We start from the raw sequence: 22,503 nt of genomic DNA, 5'->3' as shown, positions 1-22,503 counted from the left end.
GAGTACTTCCTCTTGTAAATGGCCTTTCTGGAATACATGGCAGATTGGGAATACCTGCTAATTCCTCTGACAAGGACAGGATTGCGGCTGCAGTGGGGCTTCCCCTTCTTGGGCTTTTTAGCCTTGAGGTTACCCTTTTTCACCTTGCCACCAGTATCAGCCTTCTTGGCTTCGGGTTTCTTCTCTTTAGTATTTGGCTTCTCAACTCTTTCACCCACCATCTTGCAGGATGGGAAAGAGTGCAGTAAATTTTGAAGTCAGGTAGTGTGATGTCTGGAGCCTTGTTCTTTTTGCTGAGTGTTGCTTTGGCTATTTAGGGTCTTCTGTGGTTCCATATAAATATTAGGAATTTTTTTTTCTATTTCTATGAAGAATATTGTTGGTATTTTGATAGAGATTGCATTGAATCTGTACACTGCTTTGGGTAGTATTGCCATTTTAACAGTATGAAGTCTTCCAGTACATGAGCATGGCATATCTTTCTGTATGTTTGTGTCCTCTTCAGTTTCTTTCCTCAGTGTTTTATAGTTTTTCTTACATAGCTCTTTCACTTCTTTGGTTAAATTGGTTCCCAGGTATTTTATTTTCTTTGTAGCTAGTAAAAGGGGGATTGTTCTCTTGATTTCTTTTTCAGATTTTTCACTGTTGTATATATTAATAAATGCTACGGATTTTTGCATGATTTTGTATTCTGCAACTTTACTGAAATTTGTTAGTCAGATTTAACTTTTTTTGGTGGAGTCTTTAGGTTTTTCTAAGATCATGTCACCTGTGAACAAGGCTAATTTGGCTTCTTCCTTTTGGATTTGGATACTTTTTTTTTTTCTTCCAATTTGAGATGAGGTGCTGTTTATTAACCAACCAGCTTAGGAAAATAATCATGATAGACACCTTAGTTCATTCCTCTAATAAGTTGCTCTGGTCCTCCCTGTTGCCAGCATCTTCACCTTCTACAAAATGGGTGGTCTTTTTCTTCATTCCACCTCATGGAGAAGATAATTTGAAGGGCTAATGCAGGCGTCCCCGCACTTCAGGAAGGGGCACCTCTTTCATTGGTGGTCAGTAAGAGGAGCACAGTATGTGGTGGCTCTCCAATGGTCTGAGGGACAGTGAACTGGCCCCCTGTGTAAAGTTTGGGGACGCCTGGGCTACAGGAAGTTACTTGCTTCTTTGAAGTGGTTTCCAACAGTACAGATCTCATGAATCAGATCCTCTATGCAGGTGATGCCGTAATTACCAGGAGATCGAGCAATCAAAGGGTTATCTGTCAAACCAATTCACTTCTCACTAATTTTGCCATAACCATGCTTGTTAGTTCATTTACTGACTTCAGATTTGGGTAATCCCATACAATATATGGCTCTACAATCCTCAGCATGTTAATTGAGGCCTTGTTGAGCTTCACAAAGGTTCCATTGAAGATCTGATGAAGGCAAAGAAGCTGCAACACCTTTCGGACCTTTGGGCTCACACCATTGATACCTCTGATCCTGATGACAAATGCCAGTTTGAGTTCTGCAGGTATACAGAAGTTGCCAGCTTTTCTTGCCATCCTCGCAATTCGTATTTCAGTTCTGTACATCTGCCAATATTCCTTGTGATAGTGCTTTGCTTTTTTGTAGATAAGCTTCCTCCTTACCTTTTGAAGCATCTTCTGGGCAAACTTCTTTCTCAAGCGCTTGATCTTCAGCTCTGCCAAATTCCTTCACTTTTTCTTAAGGGTTTCTGGCACAGCAGGAAACTTCTTCTTCTACACCCTCCATGGTTCCAGCTGGAAAAGACGCCCCCCACACTGTTTTTTTTTTTTTTAAAAAGACAGAATTTCACTCTGTCACTCAGACTGGTCTTAAACTCCTGAACTCTTGGCCTCAAGTGATCCTTCCACAATGCCTCCCAAAGCCCTGAGATTACAGCCATGAGTCATCACATCTAGCCTGGATGCCCTTTATTTTTGTGTCTTGTCTATCTGCTCTGGCAAGGACTTGTGGTATTATACTGAATAAAAGTACTGAAAGTGGGCATTGTGGTCCTGGCTAGGATGCTGAATTTTATTGAATGTCTTTTTGGACATCTCTTGAAATAGTTATATGGTTTTTGTTAATTGGTTCTGTTAATGTGATGAATTTACTGATTTGCATAAGTTGAACCGTCCCTGGGATGAATTCCACTTGATCATGGTGAATGATCTTTTCAACGTGTTACTGAAATTGATTTGCTGGTATTTGGTTGAAGATTTTACATCTATGTCCATTAGGGATATGTAGGTTTTTGTTGTTGTTGTTTGTTTTTTAATTGTGTCCTTGTTTGGTTCTGGTATCAGGCTAATGCTGGCCTCATATAATAAGTATAGAAGTATTCCCTCTTCTTCTTTTTTTTTTTTTTTGAAGAAACCGAGTAGAATTGGTGTTGGTTCTTCTTTAAATGTTTGGTACAATTTAGCAGTAAAGCCATCAGGTCCTAGGCTTTGATGTCAGACATTTTATTACAGCTTCAATCTCATTACTCATGAGTGGTTTGTTGAGGTTTTCTGTTTCTTCATATTTCAATCTTGGTAGGTTGTATGTGTCCAGGAACTTACCAGTTTCTTCTAGGTTTTCAGTTTATTGATGTATACGTGTTTGTAGTAGTCTCTAGTGATTCTTTCTATTTTTGATTTCTCAGTTCTTATGTCTCCTTTTTCATTTCTGATTCTGAGTCTTCTAAGTCTCAATTTCATTTATTTCTACTTAGATTTTTATTATTTACTTTCTTCTAATAATTTGGGGTTTGGTTTGTTCTTGCTTTTCTACATTCCCTTGAGATGCAGAGTTAACTTATTTTTTTTGAAATCTTTCAACTTTTTTGATATAAGTGTTTATTGCTATAAACATCTCTCTTAAAAGAAGTAACTGCTTTTACTATAACCCATAGATTTTGATCTATGGTATTTCCATTTTCATTTGTTGCAAGAAATTTTTAAATTTTTTCTTAATTGCTTCATTGACCCACTGGTTGGTTGTTCAGGAGCATGTTGTTTAATTTCCTTGTATCTGGGTAGTTTCTGAAGTTCCTCTTATTGATTCCTAATTTTATTCCATTGTGGTCAGAAAAGATACTTGGTATGATTTCTGCTTTTTGAATTTGTTGAGAGTTGTTTTGTGGCCTAAGATATGGTCTTATTATGCAGGATGTTCCATGTGCTGATAAAAAGAATGTGTATTCTGCAACAGTTGGGTACAGTGTTCTTCGTCGGACCTATTTGGCCTAGTTTCTGGTTTAACTTTGATAATTCTTTGTTGGTTTTCTTCCTGGATAATTTGTCCACTACTGAGAGTAGGGTATTGAGGTCCCCTATTGTTATTGTATTGTAGTTATCTCTTCCTTTATTGTTTGCTTTATGTACTTAGGTGCTTAATGTTGAGTGCATAGATTATTTAAAATTGTTATAACCTCTTGCTAAATTGGCCTTTTTATCATTATATAATGACCTTCTTTATTTATCTCTACAGTCTTTGACTTGTCAGTTTTATCTGACATAAGTATAACTATTCCTGCTGTGTTTTTGGTTTCTACTTGCTTGGGATGTCTTTTTCTATCTCTTTCAGTCTTTGTATGTCTTTATGAAGTAGGTCTCATAGGCAGCATATAGTTGGGTCTTGATTTTTATCCATTCAGCCACTCTATGTCTTTTAATTGGAGAACTGAGCCCATTTATATTCAGTTGTTGATACATAAGAACTTACTATGGCAATTTTGTTTTCCTTATTTGCTGTTTTTTAACTTTTAAAATATATATATATTTTATTGCGTTTTAGGTTTTGGGGTACATGTGAAGAACATTCAAGATTGTTGCATAGGTACATACATGGCAATGTGGTTTGCTGCCTTCCTTCCCATCACCTTGATCTGGCATTTCTCCCCATGTTATCCCTCCCCAGCTTCCCACCCCACTCTGTCCCTCACCTAGTTCCCCACTCCAGACCCCAGTGTGATGCTCCCCTCCCTGTCTCCATGTGTTCTCACTCTTCGACACCTGCCTGTGAGTGAGAACATGGAGTGTTGGATTTTCTGTTCTTGTGTCAGTTTGCTGAGAATAATGGTTTCCAGGTTCATCCATATCCCTACAAAGGAAACGAACTCATCATTTTTTATGGCTGCATAGTATTCCATGGTGTATATGTGCCACATTTTCCCTGTCCAGTCTATTGTCGATGGGCATTTGGGTTGGTTCCAAGTCTCTGCTATTGTAAACAGTGCTGCAATGAATATTCATGTGCATATGTCCTTATAATAGAACATTTTATAGTCCTTTGGATATATACCCAATAATAAGATTGCTGGGTCAAATGGAATTTCTATTTCTAGGTCCTTGATGAATCGCCACACTGTCTTCCACAATGGTTGAACTAATTCACACTTCCACCAACAATGTAAAAGTGTTCCTGTTTCTCCACATCCTCTCCAGCATCCGTTGTCTCCAGATTTTTTAATGTTTGCCATTCTAACTGGTGTGACATGGTATGTCAGTGTAGTTTTGATTTGCATTTCTCTAATGACCAGTGATAATGAGCATTTTATCATGTTTGTTGGCCTCATATATATCTTCTTTTGTAAAGTGTCTGTTCATATCCTTCCCCATTTTTGAATGGGCTTCTTTTTTTCTTGTAAATCTGTTTTAGTTCTTTGTAGATTCTGGATATTAACCCTTTGTCAGATGGATGGATTGCAAAAAATTTTTTCCCATTCTGTTGGTTGCTGATTCACTCTAATGACTGTTTCTTTTGCTGTGCAGAAGCTGTGGAGTTTAATTAGACCTCATTTGTCTATTTTGGCTTTTGTTGCCATTGCTTTTGGTGTTTTAGTCATGGAGTCCTTGCCTATGCCTATGTCCTGAATGGTTTTGCCTAGATTTTCTTTTAGGGTTTTCATAACGTTGGGTCTTATGTTTAAGTCTTTAATCCATCTGGAGTTAATTTTAGTGTAAGGTGTCAGGAAGGAATCCAGTTTCTGCTTTCTGCATATGGCTAGCCAGTTTTCCCAACACCATCTATTAAACAGGGAATCCTTTCCCCATTGCTTGTTTTTGTGAGGTTTGTCAAAGATCAGATGGTTGTAGATGTGTGGAGTTGCCTCTGAGGCCTCTGTTGTGTTCCATTGATCTATATCTTTATTTTGGCACCAGTACCATGCTGTTTTGATTACTGTAGCCTTGCAGTATAGTTTGAAGTCAGGTAGTGTGATGCCTCCAGCTTTGTTCTTTTTGCTTAGAATTGACTTGGCTATGCGGGCTCTCTTTTGGTTCCATATGAAGTTTAAGGTGGTTTTTTCCAGTTCTGTGAAGAAGGTCATTGGTAGCTTGATGGGGATAGCGTTGAATCTATAGATTACTTTGGGCAGTATGGCCATTTTCACGATACTGATTCTTCCTAACCATGAACATGGAATGTTTCTCCATCTGTTTGTGTCCCCTTTTATTTCATTGAGCAGTGGTTTGTAGTTTGCCTTGAAGAGGTCCTTTACATTCTTTGTTAGTTGTATTCCTAGGTATTTTATTCTCTTTGTAGCAATTGTGAATGGCAGTTTGTTCTTGATTTGGCTCTCTTTAAGTCTGTTATTGGTGTATAGGAATGCTTGTGATTTTTGCACATTGATTTTGTGTCCTGAGACACAAAATCACAAAGCAGGCCTGGTGGTGATGAAATCTCTGAGTAATTGCTTGTTCGTAAAGGATTTTATTTCTCCTTTGCTTATGAAACTTAGTTTGGCTGGATACGAAATCCTAGTTTGAAAGTTCTTTTCTTTAAGGATGTTGAATATTCACCCCCACTCTCTTCTGGCTTGTAGGGTTTCTGCTGAGTTCCGCTGTGCGTCTTATGGGCTTCCCTTTGCAGGGAACCCAATGTTTCTCTCTGGCTGCCCTGAGCATTTTCCCCTTCATTTCAACCCTGGTGAATCTGATGATTCTGTGCCTCGGGGTTGCTCTTCTTGAGGACTATCTTTATGGTATTTTCCGTATTTCCTGGACTTGAGTATTGGCCTGCCTTGCTAGGTTGGGGAAGTTTTCCTGGATAATATCCTGAAGAGTGTTTTCCAGCTTGGATTCATTCTCTCTGTCACATTCAGGTACACCTGTCAAACATAGATTAGGTCTTTTCACATAATCTCATATTTCTTGGAGGCTTTGTTTGTTTCTTTTTACTTTTTTCTCTAATCTTGCCTTCTTGTGTATTTCATTGAGCTGAGCTTCGACCTCTGATATCCTTTCTTCTGCTTGGTCAGTTTGGCTGTTGAAACTTGTGTATGCTTCACAAAGTTCTCGTGTTGTTTTTTTCAGCTCCATCAATTCATTTATGTTCCTCTCTAAGCTGTTTATTCTCATTAGCATTTCATCAAACCTTTTTTCAAGGTTTTTAGTTTCTTTGCATTGGGTTATAACATGTTATTTTAGCTCAGAGAGGTTGCTTATTACCCACCTTCTGAAGCCTGTTTCTGTCAATTCATCAGACTCATTCTTCATCCAGCCTTGTTCCCTTGCTGGTGAGGAGTTGTGATCCCTTGGAGGAGGAGAGGGGTTTTGGTTTTGGGTATTTTCAGCCTTTATGTGCTGGTTTCCTCTGATCTTCGTGGATTTATTTTCCTGTGTTCTTTGTAGTTGGTGACTTTCAGGTGGGGTATCTGAGTGGATGTCCTGTTTGTTGATGATGAATTTACTTCTTTGTGTTTCTTAGTTTTCCTTCTAACAGGCTCTCTGCTGAAGGACTGATGGAGGTCCACTCCAGACCTGCTTGCCTGGGGCTCATCTGCAGTGGCTGCAGAACAATGAGGGTTGCTGCCACTTTCTTCTACTGCTATCTTTGTCCCAGAAGGATACCTGCCAGATGTCAATCTGAGCTCTCCTTTATGAGGTGACTGTGTATATATGTGGGTTGGGAGCTGCTTGAGGAGACAGTCTGTCTTGTATAGGAGCTGAAGTGATGAGCTGTGAGCTTTGTTGTTCCATTTAGAGCTGCTGGGCAGGTATGTTAAAGTCTGCTGCAGCAGAACTCATAGGCTCTTTTTTCCCCAGGTGCTCTGTCCCAGGAAGGTAGGGCTTTATAAGTTTTTGTTGGGCTGCTGCCTTTTTTCAAGGATGCCCTGCCCAGCAAGGCAGCAGCCTAGTCAGTCTGCCAGCAGAGGTGTTGCTGATCTGCTGTGGGCTCCCCGCAGCTGCCATGTGAACTTCCCTGCAGTTCTGTTTATAGGGTTATAGTTAGAACTGCCTCGGCAATGGCGGCCTGCTTCTGTAATGGCAGACTGCTTCGGTGTTGGCGGACTGCCTCAGCAATGGCGAACTATCTCGGTAGTGGTGGACTGCCTCAGTAATGGCAGATGCCCCTACCTCACAGAGATGGACCGTCCTGGGTGCAGCTGTGCTTGCTGTGAAACTCTCAATCCAGAGCGTTTCAGATTGTTAGTCTTTTTGTGGGTGTGTCTGGCCACACCTGATCACTGGCTCCCTGCCTCTGACCCCCCCACCTTTTTTTTTTTTTCAGTTGAACAGTTTAGTCTGTCTCCCAGGTGTTCCCATCACTAGTTGAAACAGCGCCTGTATTTGTGTGAGTTCTTGTGCCAAGACCCACTGTGCCTGCTGAAACACTGTAGGGCTTGTGGTGCTTTTTTGCCCGGGAATCTCCTGGCCTGGCTCCCTGTTTCAGTCCCCTTTTTATCAGTTGAACGGTTGACGCTGTCTCCCAGGTGCTCCAGTCGCTTGTTGAAAAGGCGCCCGGATTTGTGTGAGATTTTGTGTGGAGACCCACTGCGCCGGCTGAAACAGCCACATTGGAGACTCGTGGCTCTTTTTCACCTGGCAATCTCCTGGCCTGGCTCCCTATTTCAGTCCCCCTTTTATTAGTTGAATGGGTGATTCTGTCTCCCAGATGTTCCAGTTGACAGCTGAAATGGCACCCGGACGCATGAGTTTTTTTGAGTGGAGAGTCACTGCGCCCTCTGCCCCCAGCTGAAACAGCTGTGCTGGGGACCCATGGCACTCCTCTGCCTGGGGAATCTCCTGGTCTGTGGACAATAAAAATTCATCTGGAAATGCAGCAACCACTCACCCTCCGTGTGCTTGCTGGGAGCTGCAATCCAGAGCTGCTCCTACTCAACCATCTTGGATCCCCTCTGGCTTTCTTTCGACTCATTTGGGGCTTTTGCACAAACTGTCCCATGTGATAGCAGTAATAATGTGGGTATGGGGAGATGTCAGCCGTCCCATCTGATATCAGTAATAACTTGGGTGTGGGGAGATGTTATTATTTCCATTTTCAGGCAAGGAAACAAGCAACAAGCAGGTAGGTGAATTGCCCAAAGTATACAAATAACAAATGGTTGCTCCTTCAACTCCAAATTAGGTTTTTTATTCTAAAACATTCTCTTCTTGCTGTATCAGTTTCCTCCCAATTTTTCTAATTTCCTTTCCTGCCCCCTTCCCCTCGGAAACAGAGTCTTCATCTTTCACCAGGCTGGAGTGCAGTAGTAGGATCTCAGCTCACTGTGACCTCCACCTTCTGGATTCAAAGAATTCTCATGCCTCAGCTTCCCAAGTAGCTGAGATTAAAGGTGTGTACCACTATGCTCACCTAATTTTTGTATTTTTAGTAGAGATGTGGTTTTTTACCATGCTGCCCAGGCTGGTCTCAAACTCTGGCCTCAAAGAATCTGCCCACCTCAGCCTTCCAAAGTGCTGGGATTACAGGCATCAGCCATCACACCCAGGCTCATTTCTAAACTATAAAACAGTAAGATAGTCATCCTATTTAGGATTTGAAGTTATGAAATCAATGGAGGAATCCATTGCAATCAACAAGAAATAAGTTCTCAGCCTGGGTCTACTTGATATTAAAGCACTGCTGTAATTTCATCTCTTCCTTTGCTTTTTGTTCACCATGTTCTGGCCCCACTGGCCTTCTGTAATGTTCCTCAGACAAAGCTCACTTTTGTTTCAGAGATTTCAGGTAACCTGATCTCATCATTTAGCTCTCTGCTTAATGTTACCACCCTAACCATCCTAATTGCATCATCACTGTCTATCCATTACACTGCCCTACTTCACAGCACTTAAGACTCTCTTAAAGTGTATAATTTACTGTTTAAATGTTACTGCCTGTCCTTCTTAACAGAATGGAAGCACCATGTCTTGCTCATTACTGTGTTCTCAGTATATGATAGTGCTTAGTACATAGGTAACACAGTATTTGGTAAATGTATAAATAGGTGAATTTTATTGCAGGAATGACACTAATATTTAAGGTCACTGGTCTTTAAAAGGGGCTTTAACATTTTAAAGTTCATATTTAATTTTGTATGAACAAAAGAATACTGTATAGAAAAGCTATGGATAAAAGGAAGGAAAGACATCTGCTAGTCTTAGGCCTGACCTTTAAGCTGCAGTAACATTAAGAAAGATGATTCTCAATAAGAAAATGACTTTTAATGTTACATATCTGTATCACTTCTCTACACATGGGGGTGTAGAGAAAATTATAAAATTTATAAAATTATAAATTTTATAAATCTAGCTAAGTTGGGTCAGTATTTATAATATGTTTGATATTGCCTTGTTACTCTAGTTCTTAACCACAGTACCAACATGAAGTAGGTAGTAATGAAAATCACAGACCTATACCCCAGAAAATGAACATATGCATATAGCATACACCTTTACACAAAATGCCAAGGAGTTCATGGGCCCCAGGTTAAAAACCCTTACCTTGGTGACTTAAATCATACTTATTGTACAATATACCGACATGTAATTATCAAGACATATTTGCCAAGCATAAAAAATACCTAATAACATGGCCCCTTGTGCTTATAATTTAGTAGAAAACATAACAGATTAGAAAGAAGATGAGAGACAGAGAGAGAGAAACATTTACTACAGCCAAGATAAACCAGGGCTTAAAGCACCATCTAGTGCCAAAAAGGACGCAGCTACATAGGAGGAAAAAAAAAAAAAAGAAATTAAACAAGTAAATTACAATCTCTGATCAAACATACCCAATGAAAACCAAACAAGCCAGACAGGTAAGACTGAAACAAATAATCCTTCAGTGCAAAGGCATAGACACCCACAAGAAACAGTGAGTTGGCCAGGCATGGTGGCTCATGCCTGTAATCCCAGCACTTTGGTAAGCCAAAGTGGGAGAATCATCTGAGGTCAGGAATTTGAGACCAGCCTGGCCAACATGGTTAAACCCATGTCTACTAAAAATACAAAAATTAGCTGGGCGTGGTGGCGCACATCTGTAGTCCCAGCTACTCAGAAGGCTGAGGCAGGAGAATGGCTTGAACCTGGGAGGTGGAGGTTGCAATTAGCTGATATCATGCCACTGCACTCCAGCCTGAGTGACAGAGCAAGACTCTATCTGTTGAACCTGGGAGGCGGAGATTGCAGTGAGCTGAGATTGTGCCACTGCACTCTAGCCTAGGCGACTGAGCAAGTCTCCATCTTGAAAAGAAAACAAAACAGTGAATGGGGGAACCATGACCTTCCCAAATTGACAAAGCGCAAGGAATCAGTGACTAACCCTAATGAGAAGGCAATATGTAAACTCTCTAACCAACATTCAGAATAGCACTTTTAAGGAAACTCGGTGATCTCCAAGATAACAAAAGTAATTCAGAAAATTTTCAGATAAATTTAATAATGATTTTAAAAGTTAAACAAAGCTTGAAACTGAGAAATACATTTGCTGAACCAAAAAAATCATTAGATATTTTCAACAGCCAAATGGATCAAGCAGTGGAAAGAGTCAGTGAGCCCAAAGACAAGCTACTTGAAAATAACGCTATCAGAAGAGAAAGAAGAATGAAAAGGAATGAAGACAGCCTACAAGAGACAGAATATTACCTCAGAAGACTGTATCTAAAAATTATTGGTGTTAAAGAGGGAGTTGAATGAGAGCAAGGGGTAGAAAGCTTATGGAAAGAAATAAAAATAGGAAACTTTCCAAAACTTGAGAAAGAAATATCCAGGTATAGGAAGGTCAGAGAACACCAAACAGATTTGACCCAAACTCAAACATCAAGGACAAAGAGGATCCTAAAAGCAGTAGGAGAAAAGAGGCAAATAACATATAAAGCAGCTCCAACTCATCTGGCAACAGACTTCTCAGCAGAATCTGTACAGGCCAGGAGAGAGTAGGATGAGATTTTCAAAGAGCTGCAAGAATAAAGAAAAAAAACCGCTGCCATCCAAGAATACAGTATCCAGCAAAGCCATCTTTCAAATGTGAAGGAGAGAGAAAGTTTTTCTCAGAAAAACAAATGCTGAGAAAATTCACCACCACCAGACCCATCTTACAAGAAATGATAAAGGGAGTTAGTTCTTCAATCTGAAAGAAAAAAACCACTAATACAAAAAGAAAATAGTTGACAGTAGAAAACCTACTGGTAAAATTAAGTACATGAACAAACGCAGGATACTCTGATACCGTAATTGTGATATGCTATCAACTCATAACTCTAGTATGAAGCTGAAAAGACAAATCTGTGAAAAACAGTAATAGCTACAGCAACCTGCTAAGAGACAGGCAATATAAAACATGTAAACTAAGACAACAATGTCAAAATGTTGGGGAATAAAGTATAGAGGTTTTTTTTTTTTTTTTTTTTTTTTTTTTGAGAGCGTTTCACTCACTCTGTCTCCAGGCCAGAGTGCAGTGGCGAGATCTTGGCTCACTGCAACCTCCACCTCTCGGGTTCAAGTGATTCTCCTGCCTCAGCCTCCCAAGTAGCTGGGACTACTGACATGCACCACCACACTGAGCTAATTTTTGTATTTTTAGTAGAGATGGGGTTTCACCATGTTGGCCAGGATGGTCTTGATCTGTTGACCTCGTGATTTGCCTGCCTCAGCCTCCCAAAGCGCTGGGATTACAGACGTGAGCCACCATGCCTGGCCTCCTTTTTTCTGTTTCTATTCTTTGTCATCTAAGATAAGTTATTTGTGATCTAAGATAAGTTGTGATCTCTTTAAAATCACTTGTTATATCTTTAAGATCTTTTGTAAGCCTCATAACTACAATGCAAAAACTTATAACACTAAAAAGAAAAGGCAAAAATTTTTTTTTTGGTAAAGAGCATCAATACAATGAAGAAACTGCATTAATTAACAGGCAAAACAACAAGCTAGCATCAAAATGGCAGGATCAAATTCACATATAACAATATTAACCCTGAATATAAATGGATGAAATGCCCCAATCAACAGATACAGACTGGCAAATTGGATAAAAAGCCAAAACCCATCAGTGTGCTGTATCCAGGAAACCCATCTCACATGCAAGGATACACATAGGCTCAAAATAAAGGGATGGAGAAAGATTTTACCAAGCTATTAAATAGAAAGCAAAAAAAAAAAAAAAAAAAAAGCAGGAGTTGCAATCCTAGTCTGTGATAAAATAGACTTTAAACAAACCAAAAGAAACAAAGGACATTACATAATGGTAAAAGGATCAATGCAACAAGAAGAGCTAACTATCCTAAATATATACACACCTAATAGAGGAACACCCAGATACATAAGGCAAGTTCTTAATGACTTACAAAGAGACTTAGACTCCCACACAATAATAGTGGGAGACTTTAACACTCCATTGTCAATATTAGACAGATCAATGAGACAGAAAATTAACACGAATATCCAGGACTTGAACTCAGACCTGGAACAAGCAAACCTAATAGACATTTACAGAACTCTCCACCCAAAATCCAAAGAATATACATTCTCCTCAGCATCACATCACATCTACTCTAAAATTGACCACATAATCAGAAGTAAATCACTCCTCAGCAAATGCAAAACAATGGAAATCATAACAAACAGTCTCTCAGACCACAGTGCAATCAAGTTAGAACTCAGAATTAAGATACTAACTCAGAACCGCACAGCTTGAAACCAAACAACTGGCTCTTGAATGTTGACTGGATAAACAATGTAATGAAGGCAGATAAAAAGATGTTCTTGTAAATCAACGAGAACGAAGACACAAGATACCAGAATCTCTGGGACACATTTAAAGCAGTGTCTAGAGGAAAATATATAGCAATAAATGCCCACATGAGAAGCAAGGAAAGATCTAAAATTGAGACTCTTATCGTCAAAATTGAAAGAGCTAGAGGAGCAAGATCAAAAAGCTCAAAACCTAGCAGAAGACAAAAAATAACTAAGAGCATAACTCAAGGAGACAGAGCCACAAAAAACCCTTCAAAGAATCAATACAACCAGAAGGTGGTTTTTTAAAAATATCAACAAAATAGACCCCAGCCAGATTAATATAAAAGAAAAGCGAGAATAATTAGATGCAATAACAAATGATAAAGGAGGTGTCACCACAGATTCCACAGAAATACAAACCACCATGAGAGATTACTACAAACAACTCTATGCACATAAACCAGTAAACCTGGAAGAAATGGATAAATTCCTGGACACATGCATCCTCCGAAGCCTAAACCAGGAAGAAGTCAAAACCCTGAATAGACCAATAACAAGGGCTCAAGTTGAGGCAGCAATTAATAGCCTACCAACCAAAAAAAGCCCAGCTCCAGATGGGTTCACAGCCAAATTCTACCAGACATACAAAGAAGAGTTGGTACCACTCCTTCTGAATCCATTCCAAACAATCCAAAAGAGGGAATAATTTTACAAGACCAACATCAACCTGATACCAAAACCTGGCAGAGACTCAAGAAGAAAGAAAATGTCAGGCCAAGATCCATGATGAACATAGATGCAAAAATCTTCAATAAAATAGTGGCAAACCGATTGCAACAGCAAATCAAAAAGCTTATCCATCACAAATATTAACAAAACAGTACCAGCCAACATGGTGAAACACAAAAATACAAAAATTTACCGTGTGTGGTGGTGCATGCCTGTAATCCCAGGTACTCAGGAGGCTGAGACATGAGAATTGCTTGAACCCAGGAGAAAGAAGTTGTAGTGAACCAAGATCACACCACTGTACTCCAGCTGGGTGACACAGCAAGACTGAGAAAAGAGGCACTTTTCCATACCCACACAACAGTCTTCATACCTCAAAAAAACTAGAGGCATCACTGAACGTTAACTAATGCTCAAAGATTACACCAACTCACTACTTTTAAAGGAAGTGCATAATGAAATTAAGAACATTCTGTCCAAATGCTTAAAATTAGCAAACAAATATAACTTTTTTTTAAAGTTATTGAGAAATGCTGACTGCATGATATAAAATTTATACAGAATACCTTATTTCTCAAAGACAACTGGATTAAATAAAACATAACTGCACTTTAAACATTAATATGACATATAGAATGATTCCATATATATAAAGTTCCAAACCAGGAAAAACTATAGCATCGAAGGCTGCATACCTAGGAGGAAAGTAAAAAGAAAAGGAAATGTTCATTGTAAACATCAGGAGAGTAGTTTAGGGGAGACTGGGGAAGGAGCCTGTGTGACAGCAATGTTCAACTTTTTGACCTCAGTGGTGGTTGCAAAAGGTGTCTACTTTATAGTCATTCATTAAGCTGTATTTGTATGATTTAAGCACTTTTCTTTATTTGTATTATATTCCACAATAAATAATAAAGAGAAATTGAACTTAAAAAATAAAACTATATGAGTAACAGAGTAAAGTATTTTTGCTTAGGTATGTTTTATGTAGTTCACATCATTTTATTCTCTTGCCAGTTTCTGTAAAGTAGAAAGGGCAGGCCTCCTCTTCCTCCCCCTTTTCATTTTAAATACGGGAACCCTGGAGTCCCAGGGGGTTTAACTACCTTGCTGGTGAGTTGGGACTCCCACCCCTGTCTGGTATTTCCACCTACCCAGCTCATATTTGCAGACACATTGTAGGAACAGAATATATTGCTGAGCAATTGTGAAGTCAGAGAGTGAATTTTCTTCAAGATGAAAACCTTACCTGTCACTGTGCTCCGCTGCAATCTCATGCTTGCCCTGAGAATCGATCATCACCTCCCTGACCATGTTAAACCAGGCCCTGAAAATCTTCTTCTGAAGAAAATGTACATAAAATTTTCTTACTTCTTCCTGCAGATCAATCAGGTACTGGGGATGAAGACAGAAATAAAAGTGAGACAAAAAATATCAGTTGACAAAGAATTAGAGCAAATAAACAGCACAAAGACACCAAATTGAAACAGAAATGAAACAAAATAAACAAAGGATACTAGAGACATAAAAAGGGTAACCTGGCAGCCAAGATAATATCCTCCACAATGTATTCTAAAAATGGTAACAGAACACAGGAGTAAAAACAATTATAAAACTGAAGGGGTAAGTTTCTAAATTGCTTGAGCACTGTGAGACAAGAAGTATAAAACAAAAGGTCATGGAATGATAACTTACAGTTTATACCCACTTTGTGAAACAAACACATGCTTAGGAATTTATACTAATAAAAATTGATTTGCCATTTTCACATTTATTTCAAAGCAGTGAATGGAGTTGACTACTCTTTTGTTCTTGGAAAAAACATAATGACCAGTCTATCATTGATGGGCATTTGGGTTGGTTCCAGGTCTTTGCTGTTGTACACAGGGCTGCAACAAACATACATGTGCATGTGTCTTTATAGTAGAATGATTTATAGTTCTTTGGGTATATACCCAATAGTGGGATTGCTGGGTCAAATGGAATTTCTATTTCTAGATCCTTGAGAAATTGCCACACTGTCTTCCACAATGGTTGAATTAATTTACACTCCCAACTGTGTAAGAGTGTTCCTATTTCTCCACATCCTCTCCAGCATCTGTTGTCTTCCGATATTTTAATGATCACCATTCTAACTGGCGTAAGAAAATGTGGTACATACACACCATGGAATACTACGCAGCCATAAAAAATGATGAGTTCGTGTCCTTTGTAGGGACTTGTATGGATCTGGAAACCATCATTCTCAGCAAACTGACACAAGAACAGAAAGCCAAGCACTGTATGTTCTCACTTATAGGTGGGTGCTGAACAACGAGAACATGTGGACTCGGGGAGAGGAGCATCACACACGGGACAGTTGGTGGGGGGGTTAGGGGAGAGACAATGTGGGGTGGGGAGGGATAACATGGGGAGGAATGCCAGATATAGTATGCACCTAAAGTAAAATCAACCAAGAAAGAAAAATTATGAGAATAAAAAAAAAATGACTCAAAGACAATGGATCTTTTCAGAAATGGTTCTAAAAGTGGTACACAGGGACAATCAAGGATTCAGAGTGGTGTCAGGGAGGCTTCATGGCAAAAACAAACAAAAAACATAATGACCCTGGACATTCTGGATTCCATTTAGTTTTCTTACATAGGATTGAGCAATGAGATGTATTTAAGGTACCCTTCCTTATGTCCTTACCTCTAGCCAGCTCCAGATGACTCTCCTAAGCAGTATTTGGGAATAAAATTGATCAGCCTGGGCCATCTTTCTAGCCAGACTTTCCTGACTACACTGGAACCAGGCCAGCAGATATTTCCTCTGTAGGAACAAAGAGTAATGTTCTTCTGCCACCTGGATAATTTTTTAAATGGAAAATATTATTCCTTAAATTTTAAAACATTTAAAGAAACCACCTTTGCAAATGATGCTATAAAACACATTTAGGCAGTCACTAGAGACGAATCTGAAGGTACATGCAGCCTGTGTCCTAAAAGCTTTGATTGTTGACCTATTCTATGGAGGTTATAGATTCATATTATGCATGGCCTTTCAGTACCAACTCCCTGCAGATCACAGTGATTGGCTGGTTATGGAAATGGAATATACAACCTCTAAGCCATCACTTCACTTCCGCTGAGTTTTGGAATGGGTGGCTGGCAACATTCTTGATTTGCTCTCCTGGAGCTTGGACAGCAACTCCACAACAAACCTCTCTCTCCTGACTTAACCACTGTCTAATTAAGGAAATGCCAATACTTTCAATTAGTGTTGTGGAATGAGCCGTCACCACCACTGAAATTTAGACATGATCAATAAACCACAAAACCATCTGACAGAAAGTAACATGAATAATTTAATGTCTTTTCAACTGAGTATCATTCTATCAAATAAATCAGAGTTTATAGATTTTTAAAAGTAACTTATATTCTTTAAGAGGCAGGAGGAGAAAAGCTTTCTGTCTTAGTCCTCTCCAATGATTTTCTAAGCCTTGTCTAGGTATCTGGCACTGTGATTGTGATTGATTCAAGTGAGTCTCTTGGCAGTCATATTTATTGGCCAAAATGACCACCATGGAGTCTCTGTGGCACCTGAGATTTCTGCCTGTCCTGGACTCATTCCAGACTAGGAGCCAAAAGATGAGATAACATTTTATCTATTTTTATTTTTATTTTTTTAGATGGAGTCTCACTCTGGTACCCAGGCTGGAGTGCAATGCACAATCTCGGCTCACTGCAACCTCCACCACCCGGGTTCAAGCGATTCTCCTGCCTCAACCTCCCAAGTGGCCACACCTGGCTAATTTTTGTATTTTTAGTAGCGATGGAGTTTCACCTTATGGACCAGACTGGTCTCGAACTCCTGAACTTCTGATCCACCTGCCTCGGCCTCCCAAAGTGTTGGGATTACAGGCATGAGCCACTGCACCCTGCTAGAATTTTTTTTTTATCATTTAGTTGAATGCCCTGTTCTATGCACTGGATAAATGTTAGGGAAATACTAGAAATTTCAGTGGTGTTTGATTTCACATATCTCTCTGCAGTAGAGTGAATTACTATTCTCTATAATAGAATTATACACCCATACCCTTTGCAATGTGATTTCATAGTTCCTCCCTGTAAAGTGGATGGAGCTGCCTTCTCTCAATGACTTTGAGCTTGGCCCTATGATTTGCTTTGGCCAATGGAATATCTGGACATAATACAAGCAGTGGGTTTATATAATCTGGTTTGGCCTTTTGTGGCTCTGACAGCTGCCAGGCGAATAGCATGCCCTGAGTAGCTGCTGTAACCACAATGAGAGGTTTGGGGAGAGACCTGAACCCAATCTACAGCTGGCCCATAGACATATGAGTGAGAAATAAATACTTCAGCTGTAAGCCACTGATATTTGGGGGTTGTTACGCAACTTTATCACAGGCAGAAACCTGACTAATGTACCTTATGGTAATAACTTTTCCCTTAACTCAAACTGAGAGAAGCTTCTATTCATCCTACCTTGGGGATCTCTAATAAAAAATTTCCTCTCATTTTTTACAACTTATTCAATTACAAAAGTCCTTCTCTATCTTAGAAGACCAAATCTAAAATTATATCCAAAAACAAATATGCACATTCAATTAATTTATCTTTCTGGCTTTAAATCACCAAACCCCACCCTGCCCCAAGTTTAACTGGGCATCCATCCTATTTGAAAAAGTCAATTTTCTAATCTGGGGAGTAACAGTGAGACACTGTACCTGGAGGTTTTGTTTGCTTTGCATTCTCAATCTCTTCCAAGGCTCTAGACCTTTTTTCCTTAGCAAGACCCCTTTATAATGTTCTTTGGCTATTGCTTCCAGCTGCTGGTTCCTCTTAATTCTCTTCTGCTTCTCTAGTTCTTTCTACAAAAAAATTAAAAAGCAAAATGCTATGATCAAAAAACAAATGAGTTTCATTTCAATGAAAAGCTAATGAATTTAATTTGAACACATAACCACTGAACATGGTGTGTTAATCATGATAACAGAACTCTGGATGATATAGCTTTTTCTTTAAAGAAAAAAAAGGAAATAATTCTGCTAAGAGGGTCAGAAGTTGGTCATGAGTCTACAAGAATCAGGGCTATGCATATTCTTGGGTTTATTCAGTATTAGTCACAGAAATAATTTACCTCTCACCAAGTTACTAAAAGGTAAAATATCTAGTTAGAAGAGCAGTCAGGATTTTTTTCCCTCATTATTATGAAAAACCCAGCCATACAGCCACTTCATTTAAACTATGGGCTAGAGATTTAATGATACTCCATTAAAAGTCTAGAAGAATATCCTTACTACTAAGCTATTTTTCTTTTTAAGTGATGAACAATAAGTCCCGAGGCAAGTTAAAGATCTTTGATCATCATTAAGCCACCTTCCCTCTTCTAAGGAGAAAGAACTATTCCTGGTGATACACTGAGAAAAGACACTCCATGACCTTTAAAGAACTCCACCCTTGAGGGGTGTGACCAAGAAAGATGACAAAAACTTAATGATTGACCCTATAGATAGCATTATTTCTTTTATTTCCTTTTTATCTTTTAATAAAAATAGTTTATAGTGAAGGTGAGAGAAAAAGAAATCTACCCAGAAAGGGCGAGTGGGAGCAAGTTACACCTGCTGTGAAAGACACAAGAGCAACAAAGACTGAAGACTGCTTTCATAGTTGTGATCTTTGCAGCACAAATGCAAAAACATTTCATTTAAGCTCATTTCCTTTACTTCAGATGACTTCACATCAGGAAAAGGGCAGTGGTGAACTGGATGATCCTAACGAGCTACTTAACGTGTCTGAACCTTCTGTGAGAGACACATTATAGAGAGCAATGGGACATTTCTAATATGGAAGAGAGAATCACTCTAATCTTCCTATACAAACTGCCTATTTTTGTACAAGCCCTAAAAAATGAAATGTCCATATTCTCTTAGACATTAAACCAAAATAAGCTTTATACTCTTTATTCCAGGCACTTGAGATACATTTTGAATGAAATGCCCAGTGAGAAAATTTACAACAATTTTCTCATGCGTAGTAAGAGGAAGCTGAGGGTTAAGTGGGGAGGGAAACAGAAACTGACCCTTCCACATCCACTGAAATGTCCCTGTTGCATCAAGGCAGCAGCTGCATCTTGCAGACAGACATCTAACCCAGGTAACAACCTTTGGAGAAGCCCTCAGGCTCAGACAAAAGAACCTGTTTCCACGCACAGATAAGTTAGCACAGATAAGTTATCTATCGTGTAACTATCCTCCTAGAATGAGAACTATGGCTGGTGTTATCAGCTCCAAAAGGAAAATTATTTTCAGGTGAATTGTGGGGAAAACCAGACTTTTTCAGAGTCTACAGTTCCATGGAAAAATATAAAGAAAAACATGAGTTCTGCTTGAGTCAAAATGTTGTATTCTTACACAGCAATTTAATTCAAATGTGCATTTCCTTCCTCTATTAAGGATTCCTCAACAGAGCTGGGGGTGTATTTCATTAATATTACCACATTTTCAATTTCCTTGTATATAAAATATCTTTAATAGCACCTGAATTCATGATTTACTGTGAGGATTACATGAGATGCTGCTGCTTTGAGATAGCACTTATAGTGGGGACCTATATAGCTAGGGTTTCATAGAACACATAGTTCACTCAGGCGAAAAAGGGATATAAAATCTAGATTTCTTTCTGAAATAAATGTATAGCTTTATCAGCTAGTATGCTTTAAGAGATAAGCCAGAAATTACAGCTATGTTTAAAACAGTACAGGGCAATTGACATTGCCCCAAAACTCTTGGCCTTCTGTCCCTTGTAAGCTTCTCTCCCTTTGTGCTCTAGAATATATTCCTGCTTACCCACTCCTGTAATTTATACTCTGCTCTTTTGTGTCATGAATTTCTCCCTCACTACTGGTTTATTCCCATCAGTATGCAAACATGTGCCAGTATTTCTCCTCTTCAAAAAAACCAAAACCAAAATCAAAAAATAATAAAAAACAACTAGAGACCATGAGTATAGATGCGGAGCTCTGATCTCATGAGCTCCGCATCTATATTCATGGTCTCTAGTTCCTCACCTATTCTCTCCTCAGCCCACTGGAATGAGACTCCTTTCCTAGCACACCATTGAAAGCCCTGTTGTCTTGGTCATGAATGCTTGCCGGGCTTCCAAATCAAAGAATCACTTCCCCGTGCTACTTTTAATTGAACTCAGCAGCATTTAGCCAAATTCGCCACTCCCACCACTCCCCTAACAGAAATACTTTTTTCTCTTGGTGTTTTGATTCTAACTTCCTTTCTACCACACTAGCTCCTCATCCTCTGAATAGCTATTTATAGTCCTTAGGACTTGATCTTGCACTCTCATCTCTACTCTATCCAGACAATCTCCCAACTTGATTCCAGGTACTTCCAGAGCATTAAACACATAGACTTGCTTTTTTTACTTCCTTACACAATCTTGTCCAGGCTTATATACCCAAGGACATATTTGACATGTTCATTTGGATGTCTAATAGGTATCTCACATTTAACATGCTCCCACTAGACACTGCAGAGGCTGCCTAAGCATCCAGGAGCTCAAGTATCACCTCAAGTATCAGAAAGGCGTTTCCCATACTGCTTCCACCAGCTGTACCACTCTCTCCCTACTTCTTTAGTCATTAACTTGATTATTGACCTGTTTTACTCAACTAGAATATAAGCTTTCAGAGGGCAGGGCTGTTACCTTTTTCTTCATTGCTACATTCTAACATCTAGAGCAATGACTATCATGTAGTAAATGCTCTACAGATATTTGTTCAATGTGCAAATATGCTTGATAAGCAATTAGGGAAAACTTTAAATCTTGCCTCTTCTTCTCTGATAAAATTATCTTTTCAATCACAAACTTCAACTGTTCATCAATCAAAAGTACATATAGCCACAAAAGTTATTGCCTGTTAAGTATAAGCATTTAATAAACATAGAGGTGGGTATTAAGAGGAGGTTAGATTTTTTATTTTCAGAAGGTAACTGTATGAGACCTCTGAGTGGCCATCTTACTGTGGCACCTGACATGCTCTTCTGGCAGGGTCTGGGGACACTAAGCTGTAGCCATGTCTTGTCCCTGTACCACCTCTTGCTGAATATAGAGGACAAGTCTGTCATGGGGGCTTATCCATGAGGGATTCTTCCAGTTTCTTTATCTAAAATGGTGTCATAGCACCCCATACTCATGTAACTGGGCTTATCTCATATTATCTATCCAAAGAAATACATACGATTGCCCCAGAGACCTTTATCATATCAACAAAAGGGTTATCAGTGTCATTAGAAAACATGGTACCTCTGTTGGACAATTTGCTGGTACACTCAATGAGCAAAAAAACTGCCCAGATAAAGAGGTTAAGCAGAGTTCAACCAAACACATTTAGGATGCAATGATTCAGAGAAGTCTCAGAAGGCACTTGTTGAGAAGTGCCATTATCTTTTTGATATCCAGAGGAATAACACTGCTACGGCCTTTGAGGTTGCTCACTGGGAACCGCTATATAAAGTAGCTAAGGAAGTACAGAATTGCTTGGTAGAACTTGATGCATCAAAAGGAGTAAGACCCAGTAAAATCTGAGTGGAGAAGCACATCGTGTAGAGCATCTTTGTCCAGAAGGAAAAGGAGACAACTGGCACGTGCATTTTAGATCTAAAGTTGTCCAAGACTCAAGCATAGCCAGCCTATAAATTCATCTATCTCAATTTAGATACCTCCAGTTGACTAACGAAATGGAAACTAGTCTATGTGACAAAATCTTTTTATCCATTGCTATGAACTGCAGCTTCTAAAAAG

The 22,503-nt window shown here is 39.2% G+C and overlaps 1 protein-coding gene and 1 pseudogene across 3 annotated transcripts in view; both read right to left on the bottom strand.

The window, feature by feature from the left end:
• The window catches only part of CCDC191 (coiled-coil domain containing 191), an 88,016-nt gene that overhangs the window by 6,155 nt on the left and 59,358 nt on the right, over positions 1–22,503 (bottom strand). For 2 of the 3 annotated variants that reach the window (XM_074404335.1, XM_039477455.2), the window contains 3 exons: positions 18,414–18,557; positions 16,376–16,528; positions 14,934–15,079 (listed from right to left, as the gene is read on the bottom strand). In XM_074404335.1, the coding sequence (XP_074260436.1) occupies positions 14,934–15,079; positions 16,376–16,528; positions 18,414–18,557 (443 nt within the window). The remainder of the gene's footprint in view (positions 1–14,933; positions 15,080–16,375; positions 16,529–18,413; positions 18,558–22,503) is intronic. The other variant, XM_039477456.2, reaches the window with a different exon arrangement.
• LOC120367182 (large ribosomal subunit protein uL30-like) lies at positions 220–8,186 on the bottom strand (annotated as a pseudogene).

Source organism: Saimiri boliviensis, chromosome 8, assembly GCF_048565385.1.
Source record: "Saimiri boliviensis isolate mSaiBol1 chromosome 8, mSaiBol1.pri, whole genome shotgun sequence".
Classification (NCBI taxonomy): Eukaryota; Metazoa; Chordata; class Mammalia; order Primates; family Cebidae; genus Saimiri; species Saimiri boliviensis.
Note: the sequence above shows the minus strand (reverse complement) of the source record. Positions and strands in the feature narration are given on the sequence as shown.